General features: G+C 42.8%; 1 protein-coding gene and 1 pseudogene across 1 annotated transcript; both read left to right on the plus strand.

The window, feature by feature from the left end:
* Nucleotides 1-979: 979 nt before the first annotated feature.
* On the plus strand, nt 980-9,049 carry LOC106567299 (nascent polypeptide-associated complex subunit alpha-like; annotated as a pseudogene).
* On the plus strand, nt 8,788-16,849 carry LOC106567008 (prostaglandin E synthase 3). Its single transcript, XM_014135773.2, has 8 exons — nt 8,788-9,071; nt 10,123-10,236; nt 13,652-13,721; nt 13,863-13,961; nt 14,212-14,301; nt 14,412-14,483; nt 14,661-14,679; nt 14,856-16,849. Coding segments are annotated over exons 1-8 (486 nt in total). The 5' UTR covers nt 8,788-9,069; the 3' UTR covers nt 14,876-16,849.
* The last annotated feature ends 73 nt before the right edge of the window (nt 16,850-16,922 follow it).

A 16,922-nucleotide genomic window follows, 5' to 3' on the forward strand; every position in this document is an offset into this window, starting at 1 on the left:
GAATGGGCAATAGATGTCCATCCACACCCATTACCTGTATGAGCCTTGTGTATCCCTACACCCCATTACTCATGTAAACCAGGTAAATCCAAGGGCATACTCATATAAAAACAGATCTACCCAAGTGCCCAAGCCTCAACATTCATACAAATCAGGTTTACACTTCTACTTCAGCCCCAATAGTGTTATAGACCAGTGTGAGGGAAAAATTACATATTTACCTGATTTATTTGATATTAATGGTTAACAATTCATATTTAACTAATTGTAAGACATGTCTGTCCTACTAGTGTCTGTGTTTTCATGGGCTCCACTCTAGTTCCCTGCAGCTAATCTGGGCGTATGGTCACTGGAGATGGCTTGAGCTGACAAATGGGTTAAAGACTGCATTACAGAGACAAGAATGTGTTTTACTAGAGATAGCTTAGGAGAAGAACAATCCCTAATTGTTTCAAAATCATCCTTGCATCTGTGAAACTAATATTATATTGCAATAATTAATCAATATTAAATAAAGATTATTGTTTTAAGAAATGACCAAATCTCTCTCAGTACTGAATTTCCACTACACCAGGTGTGCACCTGCACGTCTAACCCAATATAGATGTACTTTTTTAAACAGGTCTACTGCTACGTGCCAGAACCAATTGTCATAACAATGAGTACTTCTGCATTTCAGCCTCTATGTTCATACCAACCAGGTCTACACCTGTGCTTCAGCAATTTACATACCTATAAAGTCTGCACCTGTGTTTGATCCCAATTAGTAAACTAAGCCAGGTCTAAATGTGCCGAAGCCCGAATACTCAAACTGTAAACCAGGTCTACCTCTGCACCACAGCTCCAGTACTCCAACAAACCAGGTCTACACCTTTGACTGAGTCCCAATACTAATATAAACCAGATATACACCTGCATATTTCGGCCTAAATACCAATGTGCAAAAATCCACCGCGTAGTCTTCGACACTACTGGAGTCATGACACAGTTAGAGCAGCTTACGAGCAGCCTCTCTTTCGGACAATGGAGAATCGAACACTTTTCTTACCTCTGCCACAAACTCCTCCAGACTGAGGCAAACGGTGGACTGTTACTCCCACATTGACACGTTCCTTCACGGATTATCGGAGGTGATTAAAGACGAGCTCGCAGCGCGGGAGCTGCCCGTGGACCTCGACTCCCTCATAGCCTTGACCATCTGGATCAATGGGCGGCTACGGGAAACAAAGAAGGTCTGTTCCCTGTCGCCCTCGCTCTTCCTCAAATTCCACCTCGCCTCGAGGAATCCCGGAAATCGCCAAAGTCTACATTTCTGAGAGAATCTGGTGTCACCCGAGTTTCCTAGGAAATCACAGAGGGCTGTCGACCTGCCTCCTCCGGAGCCCATGCAATTAAGCAGGGCTAGATTGTCTCCGGCTGAGCACTTACGCAGACTGAACACCAAGAGCTGTCTGTATTGTGGAGCTACGGGACATTTCTTATCTACCTGCCCATTAAAAGACCTGGCTAATCAGTAGATGCGAGTACACAGGGGGTACCGGTACAGAGTCAATGTGTGGGGGCACCGGTGTCGAGGTAATTTAGGTAATATGTACATGTAGGTAGAGTTATTAAAGTGACTATGCATAGATAACAACAGAGAGTAGCAGCAGCGCAGAAGGGGGGGGGGGGCAATGCAAATAGTCTGGATAGCCATTTGATTAGATGTTCAGGAGTCTTATGGCTTGGGGGTAGAAGCAGTTTAGAAGCATCTTGGGCCTAGACTTGGCACTCCGGTACCGCTTGCCGTGCGGTAGCAGCAAGAACAGTCTACGACTAGGGTGGCTGGAGTTTTTGACAATTTTTAGGGCCTTCCTCTGACACAGCCTGGTATAGAGGCCCTGGATGGCAGGAAGCTTGTCCCCGGTGATGTATTGGGCCGTACGTACTACCCTCTGTAGTGCCTTGCGGTTGGAGGCCGAGCAATTGCCATACCAGGCAGTGATGCAACCCGTCAGGATGCTCTCGAATGGTGCAGCTGTAAAACCTTTTGAGGATCTAAGGACCCATGCCAAATCTTTTCAGTCTCCTGAGGGGGAATAGGTTTTGTCGTGCCCTCTTCACGACTGTCTTGGTGTGCTTGGACCATGTTAGTTTGTTGGTGATGTGGACGCCAAAGAACTTGAAGCTCTCAACCTGCTCCACTACAGCCCCTTCGATGAGAATGGGGGCGTGCTCGGTCCTCCTTTTCCTATAGTCCACGATCAGCTCCTTCATCTTGCTTACATTGAGGGAGAGGTTGATGTCCTGGCACCACACTGCCAGGTCTCTGACCTCCTCCCTATAGGCTGTCTCATCGTTGTCGGTGACCAGGCATACCACTGTTAATGATGGTGTTGGAGTTGTGTTTGGCCACGCAGTCGTGGGTGATCAGGGAGTACTGGAGGGGACTAAGTACACACCCTTGAGGGGCCCCAGTCTTGAGGATGAGCGTGGCAGACATGTTGTTGCCTACCCTTACCACCCAGTGGGCGGCCCATCAGGAAGTCCAGGATCCAGTTGCAGAGGGAGGTGTTTAGTCCCAGGGTCCTTAGCTTAGTGATGAGCTTTGTGGGCACTATGGTGTTGAAAGCTGAGCTGTAGTCAATGAACAGCATTCTCACATAGGTGTTCCTTTTGTCCAGGTGGGAAAGGGCAGTGTGCAGTGAGATTGAGATTGCGTCATCTGTGGATCTGTTGGGGTGGTATGCAAATTGGAGTGGATCTAGGGTATCCGGGAGGATGCTTTTGATGTGAGCCATGACCAGCCTTTCAAAGCACTTCATGGCTACTGACGTGCTACGGGGCGGTAATCATTTAGGCAGGTTACCGTCGCTTCTTTGGGCACAGGGACAATGGTGGTCTGCTTGAAACATGTAGGTATTACAGACTTGGTCAGGGACAGGTTGAAAAGTCAGTGAAAGCACTTGCCAGTTGGTCCGCGCATGCTTTGAGTACACGTCCTGGTAATCTGTCTGGCCCCGCGGCTTTGTGAATGTTGACTTGTTTAAAGGTCTTGCTCACAACAGCTACCGGGAGCGTTATCACACAGTCGTCCAAAACAGCTGGTGCTCTTGTGCATGCTTCAGTGTTGCTTGCCTTGAAGCGAGCATAAAAGTATTTTAGCTCATCTGGTAGGCTCGCGTCACTGGGAAGCTCGCGTCTGGGTTTCCCTTTGTAGTCCGTAACAATTTTCTAGCCCTGCCACATCCGCCGAGCATCAGAGCCAGTGTAGTAGGAGTCAATCTTAATCCTGTATTGACGCTTTGCCTAGTTTGATGGTACGTCTGAGGGCATAGCGGGATTTCCTGTAAGCGTAGTGTCCTGCTCCTTGAAAGCGGCAGCTATAGCCTTTAGCTCGATGTGGATGTTGCCTTTAATCCATGGCTTTTGGTTGGGATATGTACGTACAGTCACTGTGGGGATGACGTCATCAATACAGTTATTGATGAAGCCGATTCTGAGGTGGTATACTCCTCAATGCTATTGGATGAATCCCGGGACAATGTGTGCTAGCAAAACAGTCCTGTAGCATAGCAGCCGTGTCATCTGACCACTTCCGTATTGAGTGAGTCACTGATACTTCCTGCTTTAGTTTTTACTTGTAAGCAGGAATCAGGAGGATAGAATTATGATCAGATTTGGTAAAATGGAGGGCGGGGGAGAGCTTTGTATGCATCTCTGTGTGTGGAGTAAACGTGGTCTAGAGTTTTTTTCCCTCTGGTTGCATATGTGACATGCTGGTAGAAATTATGTAAAAGGGATTTGAAGTTTGCCTGCATTAAAGTCCCTGGCCACTAGGAGCGCCGCTTCTGGATGAGCATTTTCTTGTTTGCTTATGGCGTTATACAGCTGGTTGAGTGCTGTCTTAGTCCCAGCATCGGTTTGTGGTGGTAAATAGTAACCCGTGCCCCTGTGACAACAATTTTAGACCCACTTGTGGACCCCTTAAATGTGGAGTATGAAATAAATTTTACACAACTAATTTTTGCTATCGTTCTTTTTTTACATCCGTTATTAGACAGTGGCAACGATGATGATTATGAACATGGTCTTTTGCCTGCTAATGCCTGCAATGCAGTGAAGAAAACTATATGACAACAATAACGTCTAATGTAACTGGCCCCAGCTTGCCCCCCCCCCAGTTGAAATGGTCTAGAACTGCCACTGATCATTAGCAAAGTCGTTGTAGCCTATAATTTCACTTCCCCTGTGAGAACTATGAGCACAGGACTTGGCTTTATTGTACCGCAGCCGAATAGCCTGCCAGCCTACCAAAGCTTGCACAGTGTCCATTACAGTGTAGAAAAACGAGTCTCTAGCCCAAACCGTTCAATAGTTACCCATATTATCAGAGCTTCATCTTATTCTTTCTATTTCTATGGCGGATTTGAGTCCGCAATTTATGGAAGATGCCAAAACATTGGAGATAACAATCAATGGGGAAGTCAAAGATACTGGTTTCCGCTATCCATCTATGGCTAAGTTTTCCCCTAAATGCTTATGACAAATCCAGCTCCAGAACCAGCCATAGCCTAGACAGCTGGCTAATCTTTTGAATACGGTGTAGTAAAAAAATAAAAACAGCAACAACAGATAGTATTAAATAGCAAGATAAGGTTAGCATGTTAGCTAGCTACACCTACTGCTGTCAATGCCCCTTTTTGTTGTTTCTATTACAAAAACACCCCTATACATAGGACCTTCAATCAGAAGCAACGAGGAGCAGCTGCTTCCAATTGAAGGTCAACCCCATTAACTAAACATAGAAATAGAAAGACTAGAACTAACATAGAAATATACTTACATAGAACATAGACCAAAAAACCCCGGAACACATAAAACAAACACCCCTCTTACATAAGCACATAGCCCAACAAACCCCGAACCACATAAAACAAACACCCCCTGCCATGTCCTGACCAAACTACAATAACAAATAACCCCTTTACTGGTCAGGACGTGACACAGGGTTAACATCAGGAAGTCCAAGAACATCCTGTTTGTCATCCCCAGGCCAGACGTCTACAGGAGCTCCGCCTCCGACGCATACATTTTCTTCAGGGAAGCTAAGGCAAGTGACGCTATTTTAACCATTGTGTGGTGTTTATGTTTCTGTTATTCACCCAATGTTCACCCAATGTTCACCCAATGTTATTGGGTTTTTAAAACAAAACAGCCATAACAATTTACTTAAAAATACTTAATACTTAGATGTTGACTCTGCTAGATCACATTTATCAATAAAAGCACAATTCGTTTTTTGTTGTTGATAAAATGTGATTTTTGTAAACAAATTGATCATAATCAGGACATGGGTGGAATAAATCATGTTTATCTTGAACAAATATAAATGAAACAAGGTTTTCATCACTATTGATGTTTATTGTTATGAACTAAACAAATTGGAAGGACAAATTTTACATACAGTATTTTATGGAAATTATAAATGTGCCCCATTGAACACAAATTAAGGCCGGACTACATACCACATGAGGGACAGAGTTTTACTGTGTGTGTGTTGCAAATGAATTTTTTGCACTTAATGCATGTGTTCTGTGTCTTCCTATCCTTCTTGTTGCTACCGGCTGCAATCTAGAATGATGAAAACACTTATTTCAGGAATTGTACTAACATCTCACTCACTCACATATATAGTTACAGCAGGCCAAGGTAGGAGAGTCAGACACACACACACATGCAACAACATCACTCACACTTACTTCCTGTATTGGAGTTGTTGGTTCTGTGGGTCGGGCAGATGGGGCACCAGCATCCTCCTCCTGAATCCTCCTCACGATGGCTGCAGAAGCTGTGGTCCTTGGGATATGTTGCCTCCTCTGGATTTGAGGTCTTACCAATGCCTTGCCCAGCTCCTCAAGAAAGAGCCGTCACCTCTGGAGCTTTCTTCTGTTCCAATCTGGGTTCAATGCCATTCAGATGATGTCCAAGATTTGAAGAATATCACAAGTGGACAGTCAACTTCCTCTTGAGGAGCTCCTGTCCCAGCTTGTGCGAAGTAAAATGTTTATTGCATGTGATGTTGTGGCCACGCAGTCCATGTGTCACGTCCAGGACAACCTGCATCCCTTGATTATTCTCAGGGGCTCCTCCATCTGGCTTCCCCGTATACACTTGCAAGTTCCACGCATATGAAGCACCATCACAGGCAGCCCAGATCTTGATTTCATATTTTGTGGGTTTAGACAGTATGTACTGCCTGAAGGGGCAGTGGCCCCTAAATGGCATAAGCTGCTCATCAACGTTGGGCCCTGGGTTGTAAAAAGGGGGAAGGCTGTCCACCCACTTGTCCCACACTGACCTGAGTGCAGCTAGCTTGTCTCTCTGCCGCCGAGCTGGTCTGGTGTCTCGGTTATCGAAGCGGATAATCCTGAAAATAATGTGGAAGTTTTCCAGAAACATTGTAGCATGGAAAAGTTCTCTGCCAGTTTCTGCATCCCATAGGGATTCTGTGGATTCCACATTGGATCTGAAAACACCAGCAAGGATAAGAACCCCAAAGTATCCATGTAAATGAGTTTGGTCAATTTCCTTCCATCTCTCTACAAAAATGTGCCTTCCCTCCAAATTAGTGCAGTCCAGAATGATTTTCTGGATGGTATCTGGGGTGAACAGTTCAAAAGAAGACTTTATGTCCTGCGCATGCGTAACCGCCATCTGCGTCGGCCCATGTTTTATCCTTATCACAGCCATGCAGGGTGGCTCATTCCTTGGGCAAGAAGACCATTCAATTACACAATTTTTTTACATACATATTTCTCCTCCTGCGGGCTGCTGATGAGCTGGTTGTTGATGGGCTGGTCCTGGGGCTGTCTGCTGATGGTCTGGTCCTGGGGCTGGCTGAGGGTCAATCTTCTCCTCTTCCAACTCACTGTCAGACTCCGATTTGACAGATACATGATCCTCATATTTGGAAAACACTAGCTTCAAAAATAAGAGATTATTTTTGCCATACTGATTGATTGTGGTATGGAGCCACACATGCAAAGCTATTTATTTGTTGTGTCCCAATTTGTACCAGCTGGTGCAGAGTGTGGGAAAATACAGAATTTTTCACAACGTATCGAAATAATGTATTGTAATAACATTGTGCAGATTCCCACAAGACATTGTGCTTCTACACCTGCATTGGTTGCTGTTTGGGGTTTTAGGCTGTGTTTCTGTACAGCACTTTGAGATATCAGCTGATGTAAGAAGGGCTTTATAAATACATTTGATTTGATTTGTGTAGTTTCACACACTACAAAGGGTAAAGAGTGTGAGAAAAGTTGGAGACAGGCAGACAGGCAGACAGGCAGGGAGACAGACAGACAGACAGGTTCTTGGTGCTATGTTGAAACAGCAGGCCCAGGGAGGAGGAAGACGACTGAAGTCACACAGCAAACCTTTTTGTTTCATTTTTATTTGTTTTCCACACTTTTATTACACTTGGATAACCACATATGTAATATAAATGTGTAGGGGGGTGTGCACTCAATGAAAATGTGATCTTTTACATGTTCGTCACAGAAAATGAGCCAAGGCCAATGAGTCTCAGGTTTAAAAAATTATTAATTGTATCATCTTTATTTTAGTAAACATAGAAAATGTAACCACACAAGGGTTAAGTAGTAATCAGAAACGCGAGGAGAATCATTTATCCATTGCATCTTGGTTGGATCTGAAAAAGTGTGGCTTCTCATTTCAGATCGGACGTGATTACTTTCAAATAGTTTATAAATACCTTATAAAGTTGCTATAAATTCCATAAGCAATTTATTTATTAAAGTTCTTTATGAATTAGAGATATTCTTGCAATTCTGTTTTCTGAGAGTGGATTTCCTTTTCTTCCAGACTGAGGAGTTGTCCCAAAAAGCTCAGCTGGCAGCAGCGGAGAAGTTCAAGGTCCAGGGAGAAGACAGAACGTCCAGCATCCAGGAGAACACACAGAAGCCCACAGGATACAAGAGGAGAGCAAAGAGGAAGAGGTGAAGGGTCGAACTTAGCCTGGCCCCGTATCTGTTTGTGCTGTTCTGTCAGATCTTGAACCAGGCTTTTCCAACCTACATCCTCTGGCGTTTACTTAACTTTTATCATAAAACATTGTTTATGACGTCAGCAGTTTTTACGTCCTCATTATGCTCTAACAGTATAAGCAGTGATTCACTACCAATGTGTTCCATCATGCTTTGCAGGTTGATGAGACGGCCTTGAAGTACATTGAACTGGTGATGTCACAAGCCAATGTGTCTTGACTGAAGGCTATACGAGCGCTCAAAAACAACAATGACATCGTCAATGCCATCAGGTTAAGAATATTTAATTGGTTGTCAATCTGTTGTAAATGTAATATCATCTGTAATTTACGTTTTCCTTTGATTTCTATGTTGTAAGGTGATTACAGGCACATCTGGACATTACAGTTCTAGATTCTATTCTGTTCTATTCAATGTTGGAATCTCCTAAGATGCAAAAACCCTTTGAATTCTTCTTTGCAGGAGCTGACCATGTAAACACCTAACAACCATGAGGATCAGGTCCAGTCCAACCTTTTAATAGACGTTGTCTAAATTAATTTCAAGCCTAGAAATAAAGTTGTTGAAAAGGAGATGGAATATTTTGTTTCTATTTAGTGTTTACACGGTGTATTTATGTTTCCCATTTATTGGTAATTACATACAAAAATCACATGTATTTTTTAAAATATTGTTTACGCACGTAACACCTGTCCGTACACACCTGCTTTATACAGGTGAAATAGTTGAAATGATGTTACAGATCGTGTGTGTGTGTGTGTTGCCACGGTAACGGCGTTCAACCCAAGCTTCAGGTAAAGTGCGTGCAAGAAACTTCCCCCGACATCAGAGAATGATCCAGAAAGGTCTCCAGACGGTGATAGTGAAACCAGCGAATTCGAGAGATACGTCATTGCGCAGGAGAACGAGGAAACATTTTGCCCTGTCATATTTAGCTACCGATTGAACTCAATATCCAACAGCACATTGTGACGAATACTGCCTTTCTGGAGCGGAAAGAACTAGATCGCAAGAGATGTAAGTGTGGGATGGAGGGTCGGATGAGAGCGCTAGCGTCCAAAGCAATGGCCACCCTTGCAAATGCGGGGTAGCTTGCTAGCAATTTAGCCATAGCTAGCTTCAAGTTGTGTTACTCGGAGCTTAGCTATGCTAGCTAACCAACGTTACTTGTCTGGAATGCTCCGACATGTATGTATAAAAATAGCAACTCTGCAATAAAAGTACATTTTGTCCACGGGACGTAAACTGCAACGCTAACGCTATAGCTTTAGCTAACCGTAGCTAGCTAACGTTAGGCCTACATGCTGCCTCCATGCACATGGGGTACGATTAGTGGGAATGAAAGGAGCAATTGTCAGCTTTACACTCCAGGAAAAGTCTCATATCATGTGCCGTAATGAGATATTATCAATAATACAAGGCTGGGCTTTAGTTCTCCACAACGGTTACATGAGCAGATAGTCCTTTATTCACGTGGGCTAGCTATTTCCTTGCAAATAGACTAGCCTAGCAAACGTTACTGGATGCACGTTGGAGTGACATTCCATGTCACCTGTCAGCTAGCTAGCTCATTAATTAATAGGGTGTTGGATCTGGTTAGCCAAGAATAACCATTAGGAATTGCCAGCAAAACCACTGAAATAAGGGCAGAGACCAGTGACAATTAGCCACCTGACCAAGTATAACCTTGGATAAGGTTGAATGGGTGGAGCTAGACTAGCTTGGCCACCTGATGATGAATGTTCCTGATGTATAGTATTGAATGTAACCAAACGATATTATCATAGTTAGCTAGTCAATGCTTAAAGCAAACGTGCATGCTTTTTCTGTTTCACCCGATGATGCATGCAACAGACCTGGAGACTGCTTTCTAAACAGCAAATTATTCAGTTTTGCATCCAAAATTAAAGGATTTTATCCCTTCATTGTTTTCCATCCCTATTTCCTCATGATGGGGTTGCAATTTCCCAAATATTTATGTTTGGATTTTATGAACAGAACCTAGAAGACATTGGCCGTTGCTTTGTATTGGACTAATAAGTCTTCTCTCTTCTCTATTGTCCAATAGGCAGCCAGCAACAGCAAAGTGGTATGACAGAAGGGACTCAGTGTTCATTGAGTTCCTGGTAGAAGACAGCAAAGATCTTCAAGTAAAGTTTGAAAAATCTAAACTTGATTTTCGGTAAGCTGCTTCACCATGACCCAGGACACACTGCAGTTTAATTGACACTGATGTTAGGGTAAATTTTGAGCTGTCCATAAATTACGCCTATTGCACTTGCAGAAGCAGTTTCCCGGACACAGATTAAACCTAATCCTGCCGGGACCAGAAAGCATATTTATTTTACTTTTAGTTCAGGAATAAGATAAATGTTATCGGCCCCTAGTGTCTGAATGAGTAAACCATTCATCTACAGTGCCTTCAGAAAGTATTCACACCCCTTGACATTGACTATCCCTTTGAGCATGGTGAAGTTATTAATTACACTTTGATGGTGTATCAATACACCCAGTCACTACAAAGATACAGGCGTCCTTCCTATCTCAGTTGCTGGAGAGGAAGGAAACCGCCCTAACCCATGAAGCCAATGGTAACTTTAAAACAGTCAAACTTTAATGGCTGTTATAAGAGAGAACTGAGGATGGATCAACAACATTGTAGTTACTCCACAATACTAACCTAATTGACAGAGGGCAAAGAAGGAAGCCTGTGCAGAATACAAATATTCCAAAACATGCATCCTGTTTGCAACAAGGCACCAAAAGTAATACTGCAAAAATGTGGCAAATCAAATCACCTTTTGACCTGAATACAAAGTGTTATGTTTGGGGCAAATACAACACATTACTGAGTACCAGTTTTTCAGTATATAAATAATACTGAATGGAGCTAAACACAAGCAAAATCCTAGTGGAAAACCTGGTTCAGTCTGCTTTCTACCAGACACTGGACAATAACCTAAATCACAAGGCTAAATCTACACCGGAGTTGCTTACTAAGAAGGCAGTAAATGTTCCTGGCTGAGTTACAGTTTTGACTTAAATCTACTTGAAAATCTGGAAAAACCTGAAAATGGTTGTCTAGCAATGATCAACAACCAATTTCACAGAGCTTTTTTTTTTTTTTAAGAATAATAGGAAAATGTTTTACAATCCAGGTGTGGAAAGCTCTTAGATATTTACCCGGAAAGACATAGCTGTAATTGCTACCAAAGGTACTTCTACAAAGTATTGACTCAGGGGTGTGAATTCTTCTGTAAATGAGATTTCTGGATTTAATTATGAATACATTTGTTTTCACTTTGACATTATGGGGTATTTACATTTCCATTTAAGTCATTTAGCAGACGGTCTTATCCAGAGCGACTTACAAATTGGTGGATTCACCTTATGATATCCAGTGGAACAACCACTTTACAATAGTGCATCTAAATCTTTTAAGGTGGGGGGGGGTTTAGAAGGATTACTTTATCCTATCCTAGGTATTCCTTAAAGAGGTGGGGTTTCAGGTGTCTCCGGAAGGTGGTGATTGACTCCGCTGTCCTGGCGTCGTGAGGGAGCTTGTTCCACCATTGGGGTGCCAGAGCAGCGAACAGTTTTGACTGGGCTGAGCGGGAACTGTGCTTCCTCAGGGGTAGGGAGGCGAGCAGGCCAGAGGTGGATGAACACAGTGCCCTTGTTTGGGTGTAGGGCCTGATCAGAGCCTGAAGGTACGGAGGTGCCGTTCCCCTCACAGTTCCGTAGGCAAGCACCATGGTCTTGTAGCGGATGCGAGCTTCAACAGGAAGCCAGTGGAGAGAGCGGAGGAGCGGGGTGACGTGAGAGAACTTGGGAAGGTTGAACACCAGACGGGCTGCGGCGTTCTGGATGAGTTGTAGGGGTTTAATGGCACAGGCAGGGAGCCCAGCCAACAGCGAGTTGCAGTAATCCAGACGGGAGATGACAAGTGCCTGGATTAGGACCTGCGCCGCTTCCTGTGTGAGGCAGGGTCGTACTCTGCGAATGTTGTAGAGCATGAACCTACAGGATCGGGTCACCGCCTTGATGTTAGTAGAGAACGACAGGGTGTTGTCCAGGGTCACGCCAAGGTTCTTAGCACTCTGGGAGGAGGACACAATGGAGTTGTCAACCGTGATGGCGAGATCATGGAACGGGCAGTCCTTCCCCGGGAGGAAGAGCAGCTCCGTCTTGCCGAGGTTCAGCTTGAGGTGGTGATCCGTCATCCACACTGATATGTCTGCCAGACATGCAGAGATGCGATTCGCCACCTGGTTATCAGAAGGGGGAATGGAGAAGATTAATTGTGTGTCGTCTGCATAGCAATGATAGGAGAGACCATGTGAGGATATGACAGAGCCAAGTGACTTGGTGTATAGCGAGAATAGGAGAGGGCCTAGTACAGAGCCCTGGGGGACACCAGTGGTGAGAGCACGTGGTGCGGAGACAGATTCTCGCCACGCCACCTGGTAGGAGCGACCTGTCAGGTAGGACGCAATCCAAGCGTGGGCCGCGCCGGAGATGCCCAACTCGGAGAGGGTGGAGAGGAGGATCTGATGGTTCACTGTATCAAAGGCAGCAGATAGGTCTAGGAGGATGAGAGCAGAGGAGAGAGAGTTAGCTTTAGCAGTGCGGAGAGCCTCCGTGACACAGAGAAGAGCAGTCTCAGTTGAATGACCAGTCTTGAAACCTGACTGATTTGGATCAAGAAGGTCATTCTGAGAGAGATAGCAGGAGAGCTGGCCAAGGACGGCACGTTCAAGAGTTTTGGAGAGAAAAGAAAGAAGGGATACTGGTCTGTAGTTGTTGACTTCGGAGGGATCGAGTGTAGGTTTTTTCAGAAGGGGTGCAACTCTCGCTCTCTTGAAGACGGAAGGGACGTAGCCAGCGGTCAAGGATGAGTTGATGAGCGAGGTGAGGTAGGGGAGAAGGTCTCCGGAAATGGTCTGGAGAAGAGAGGAGGGGATAGGGTCAAGCGGGCAGGTTGTTGGGCGGCCGGCCGTCACAAGACGCGAGATTTCATCTGGAGAGAGAGGGGAGAAAGAGGTCAAAGCACAGGGTAGGGCAGTGTGAGCAGGACCAGCGGTGTCGTTAGACTTAGCAAACGAGGATCGGATGTCGTCAACCTTCTTTTCAAAATGGTTGACGAAGTCATCCGCAGAGAGGGGGGGGGGAGGATTCAGGAGGGAGGAGAAGGTGGCAAAGAGCTTCCTAGGGTTAGAGGCAGATGCTTGGAATTTAGAGTGGTAGAAAGTGGCTTTAGCAGCAGAGACAGAAGAGGAAAATGTAGAGAGGAGGGAGTGAAAGGACGCCAGGTCCGCAGGGAGGCGAGTTTTCCTCAATTTCCGCTCGGCTGCCCGGAGCCCTGTTCTGTGAGCTCGCAATGAGTCGTCGAGCCACGGAGCAGGAGGGGAGGACCGAGCCGGTATTGTGTGTAGATGAAAAAAAAAATATATATATATATATATATATATATATATATAATTTTATTTTTTTAATCCATTTTTAATTCAGACTGTAACACAACAATATGTGAAATAAGTCAAGGGGTATGAATACTTTCTGAAGTCACTGTATTTTACTCTGTTCTGTCTTTTCAGTTGTGTTGGCGGGATTGAAAACCTCAAACACCAAAATGAATTGGACCTTTTTGACTCAATTGACCCCAATGTAAGTCTTTTTTTTTTCTTTTCATTTATCTACTGAATCACTAACTGCAATGACCTGGATGTTAAATAGGATGAAAAAGATGATCCCTCATACAAAATGACTTGTAATATATTATGAGCATCTCTCTTCTTCTCCTTGTAGGAGTCCAAGCACAAACGTACGGACAGGTCTGTGTTGTGTTGTCTAAAGAAAGCAAAGGCAGGTATTGCATGGCCACGGTTAACGAAGGACAAGGCAAAGGTCAGAAATGTTTTGGTACAATATTCTACATTCCCTCTTCTGTTTTGTATTTCTGGGCTCTTCTTCAGAAAGTGTCTCAGAGTAGGAGTGCTGATCTAGGATTACATCCCTCATGTTCATGTATCTTATTCATCAAAAAGGTCAAACTGATCAGCACTCCTACTCTGAGACTAAGATCACATAAGAGGGGCATTTTGTCTTAAATGTTGGTTAAAATGTTGATTTGGGATGTCTGTTTTGTTTTCCACAGTTTCAATGGCTGGGTGTCGACTTCAACAACTGGAAAGACTGGGAAGATGATTCTGATGAGGATCTGTCCAGTTTCGACAAGTTCTCAGAGGCAAGCAAAGCAAGCATGTCATGTTGCACAGTGTGTAATGTTTTTAAATGTGTTCAATTATTGTAGTTTTTTTAAATGTCCAAACAGTGATTGTTGTCTCTTATTTTCAGATGATGAACACGATGGGAGGAGAAGACGGTATGCCAGATCTGGGCATGGGTGGTATGGAAGGTCTAAAAGAGGTTTGTGTTTCATTTTTTTTTGTTATCTCCAAATTAACTTTATACCAAATATCAAAGGAATTGCAAACATGTAACGTTACTGTATACGGTGATGTAAGGAAAAGGATATCTACTTGCTTTTATGTTTTGCAGTTTCGAGTAAATTTGACACTAATCGTCAATTTCTTTTATTTACAGCACGACAGTGATGATGAAAGTAAGTTTTGATAACATTTTAGCACACGACCAAAGAATGTAGCAAGCAGACATTCTTGAGCATTTTCATAGTACATTTCATTTTAAGTTTCTTGAAAATCCTCATACCATCTACACATGAGCGATGTTGTGGAATTGGTAGATTAACTTTTTACCTTAAGTCTTCTAACTTTTCAGAGATGCCAGACTTGGAGTAATGGGAGCATAAAGGAAGTTCTGTAACCGATGACAACAAGGAAGTAAAGCCTCCAAAGGTCGGTTGAAGAGAAAGATTAGAGATGAGTTATTGGTAGCCATATTTGAAAGGAGGAAACGTCACCCGTTTTCCAAACACATCACAGGAAACTCGCTGACGAAAGACTGTCTGTCGTAACATGACACCAGAGCATTCTTCAGCCACTGTCCTAGGTGTGGTGCTGTTCTAATTCTGCATGGAAAATTCAGTTGTTTCCATGACGTGTTGTTGTGGGGTTTAGTTATATTGTCCTTTAACTTAACCAGGGGCCACGTTGTGGAACATTTAGATTGAAATACGTAATGTGGATCAAACACGCCTCTGACATGTAGAATTAAGGAATCATGTCGGTTCTATTCATGCTATTTCTATCTGCAACGTTTGACAATGTTTGCCTGCTGAATGTTGCCCTGCTCTGATGGGATAATATCTTAGTTACACCCCACCTCTCCCTTTTTTATTTAATAATGTCTGTGAGGTTACGTATTGAATTTAGACATATTTGTGAATTCTAAATGAGGGATAAAAACAGGTTTCAAAACAACCGCCTATTTTCAATAAAGTAGTTTCTTTTTTAAATTAAAATGCCCCATTTTATTGTTCATACTGTTCATTTTGTTTGATTGATTTTCCTTAATGTATCTATAGTTTTAACTCAAAGCAAATATTTTCCCAGTGTACATTAACGTGCAAATATTACAGGTAATAGTGCATTCATTGATTTTAAATATTGAGGTATTTAAATGAATATGCATGTTAAACTTATTTTACAGTATAACATAAGTTATAATGGTACAACCTTTCCATGCAATTGCATTTTGCGAGGATGTTTTTTCTTTAGTATATATCAGTGTAAATACTGAACATTTTCAAAGGATACACCGGTAGTTTACTTCAATGCAGTGGTCGTTGGACATTTTGTATCCAACAAAAGTGTAGGAGCAGATATCAAAAATATGATTTATTCTATTTTCAAAGGGGTGCAGAAACATAACAAAAATATAACTTGTCAATAAATTACCTAATTTAATTTGCAAGTGTTAAAGCAAATGCACTACTATGTTTCGGCAACCTTTTGTTTTTGCAGATCAGGTTAAATAAATTTCAGTTTGTTAAATGCAGTGGGAATTTTTATTTCCGTATTTCTAATAAACTGTCTGAGACTAAGTTGATGTTTGGAGGTTGTCCGGTTAAATACAGTGTCTCTTGCTACTTAAAGTGAGAATAACATGTCTCCTATAGAGGGTATGAACAAAGATTCATTTTTTATTTCAGCAGTTGTCACTTAAATGCTGATACATCCTCTGGCCACCTGGTAGTGCTGATGGTCTACCATGGCTACAAACCCACATATAGGCTATTGAGAGAATCTATTCAGATTAGGAACCATCATAGCAATATTATGTGCTGCCAGTCTAGGATACCTTACCTTTTGGACAGTCCCACTTGAAGTTTTCATTTTCCTCAATAAAATTATTTCATGTTGGGTCAGTATAGGAGCATGCTAAATGCCACAACTGTGTGCCATTCAGAGAGACTAATATGAGACTTTAGTAAACACTAACACACACTAATTGGGGTCTTAATGTTGGTAACAGTTTGTAATATTCTCCTTATCGAAGATGTATGCACAAACCATTAATTGCAAGTCCATTTTTATTTACATAAATTCAATCCCTGTTGGAGTTAATAAATATCAGATTTATATTGGGGTTAGATTTTACAATTGGGTTAGAAATAATGTATATTCGGTTAAAGGGGATTGGAGCCAAGTGAGTTTATATTATTATTACCCTAAATGAACGCTCTGTAATATTGTATGTCATTGAGACCAGTAGTGACAGTGCCCATCATTTACCAACAGAAATATGAGCATCTTAATGAAAGATATTTGTGTAATAATGAGAGTTTTGTGAAAATAAAGATCTAAAACACCTGTCATGTCCCTGGTAATAATGAACATCAAAAATGTTTTTTCCTACAGTTCAATCTAGAAGAAAACAGACCGG

This window comes from Salmo salar, chromosome ssa13 (assembly GCF_905237065.1).
Source record: "Salmo salar chromosome ssa13, Ssal_v3.1, whole genome shotgun sequence".
Taxonomy (NCBI): Eukaryota; Metazoa; Chordata; class Actinopteri; order Salmoniformes; family Salmonidae; genus Salmo; species Salmo salar.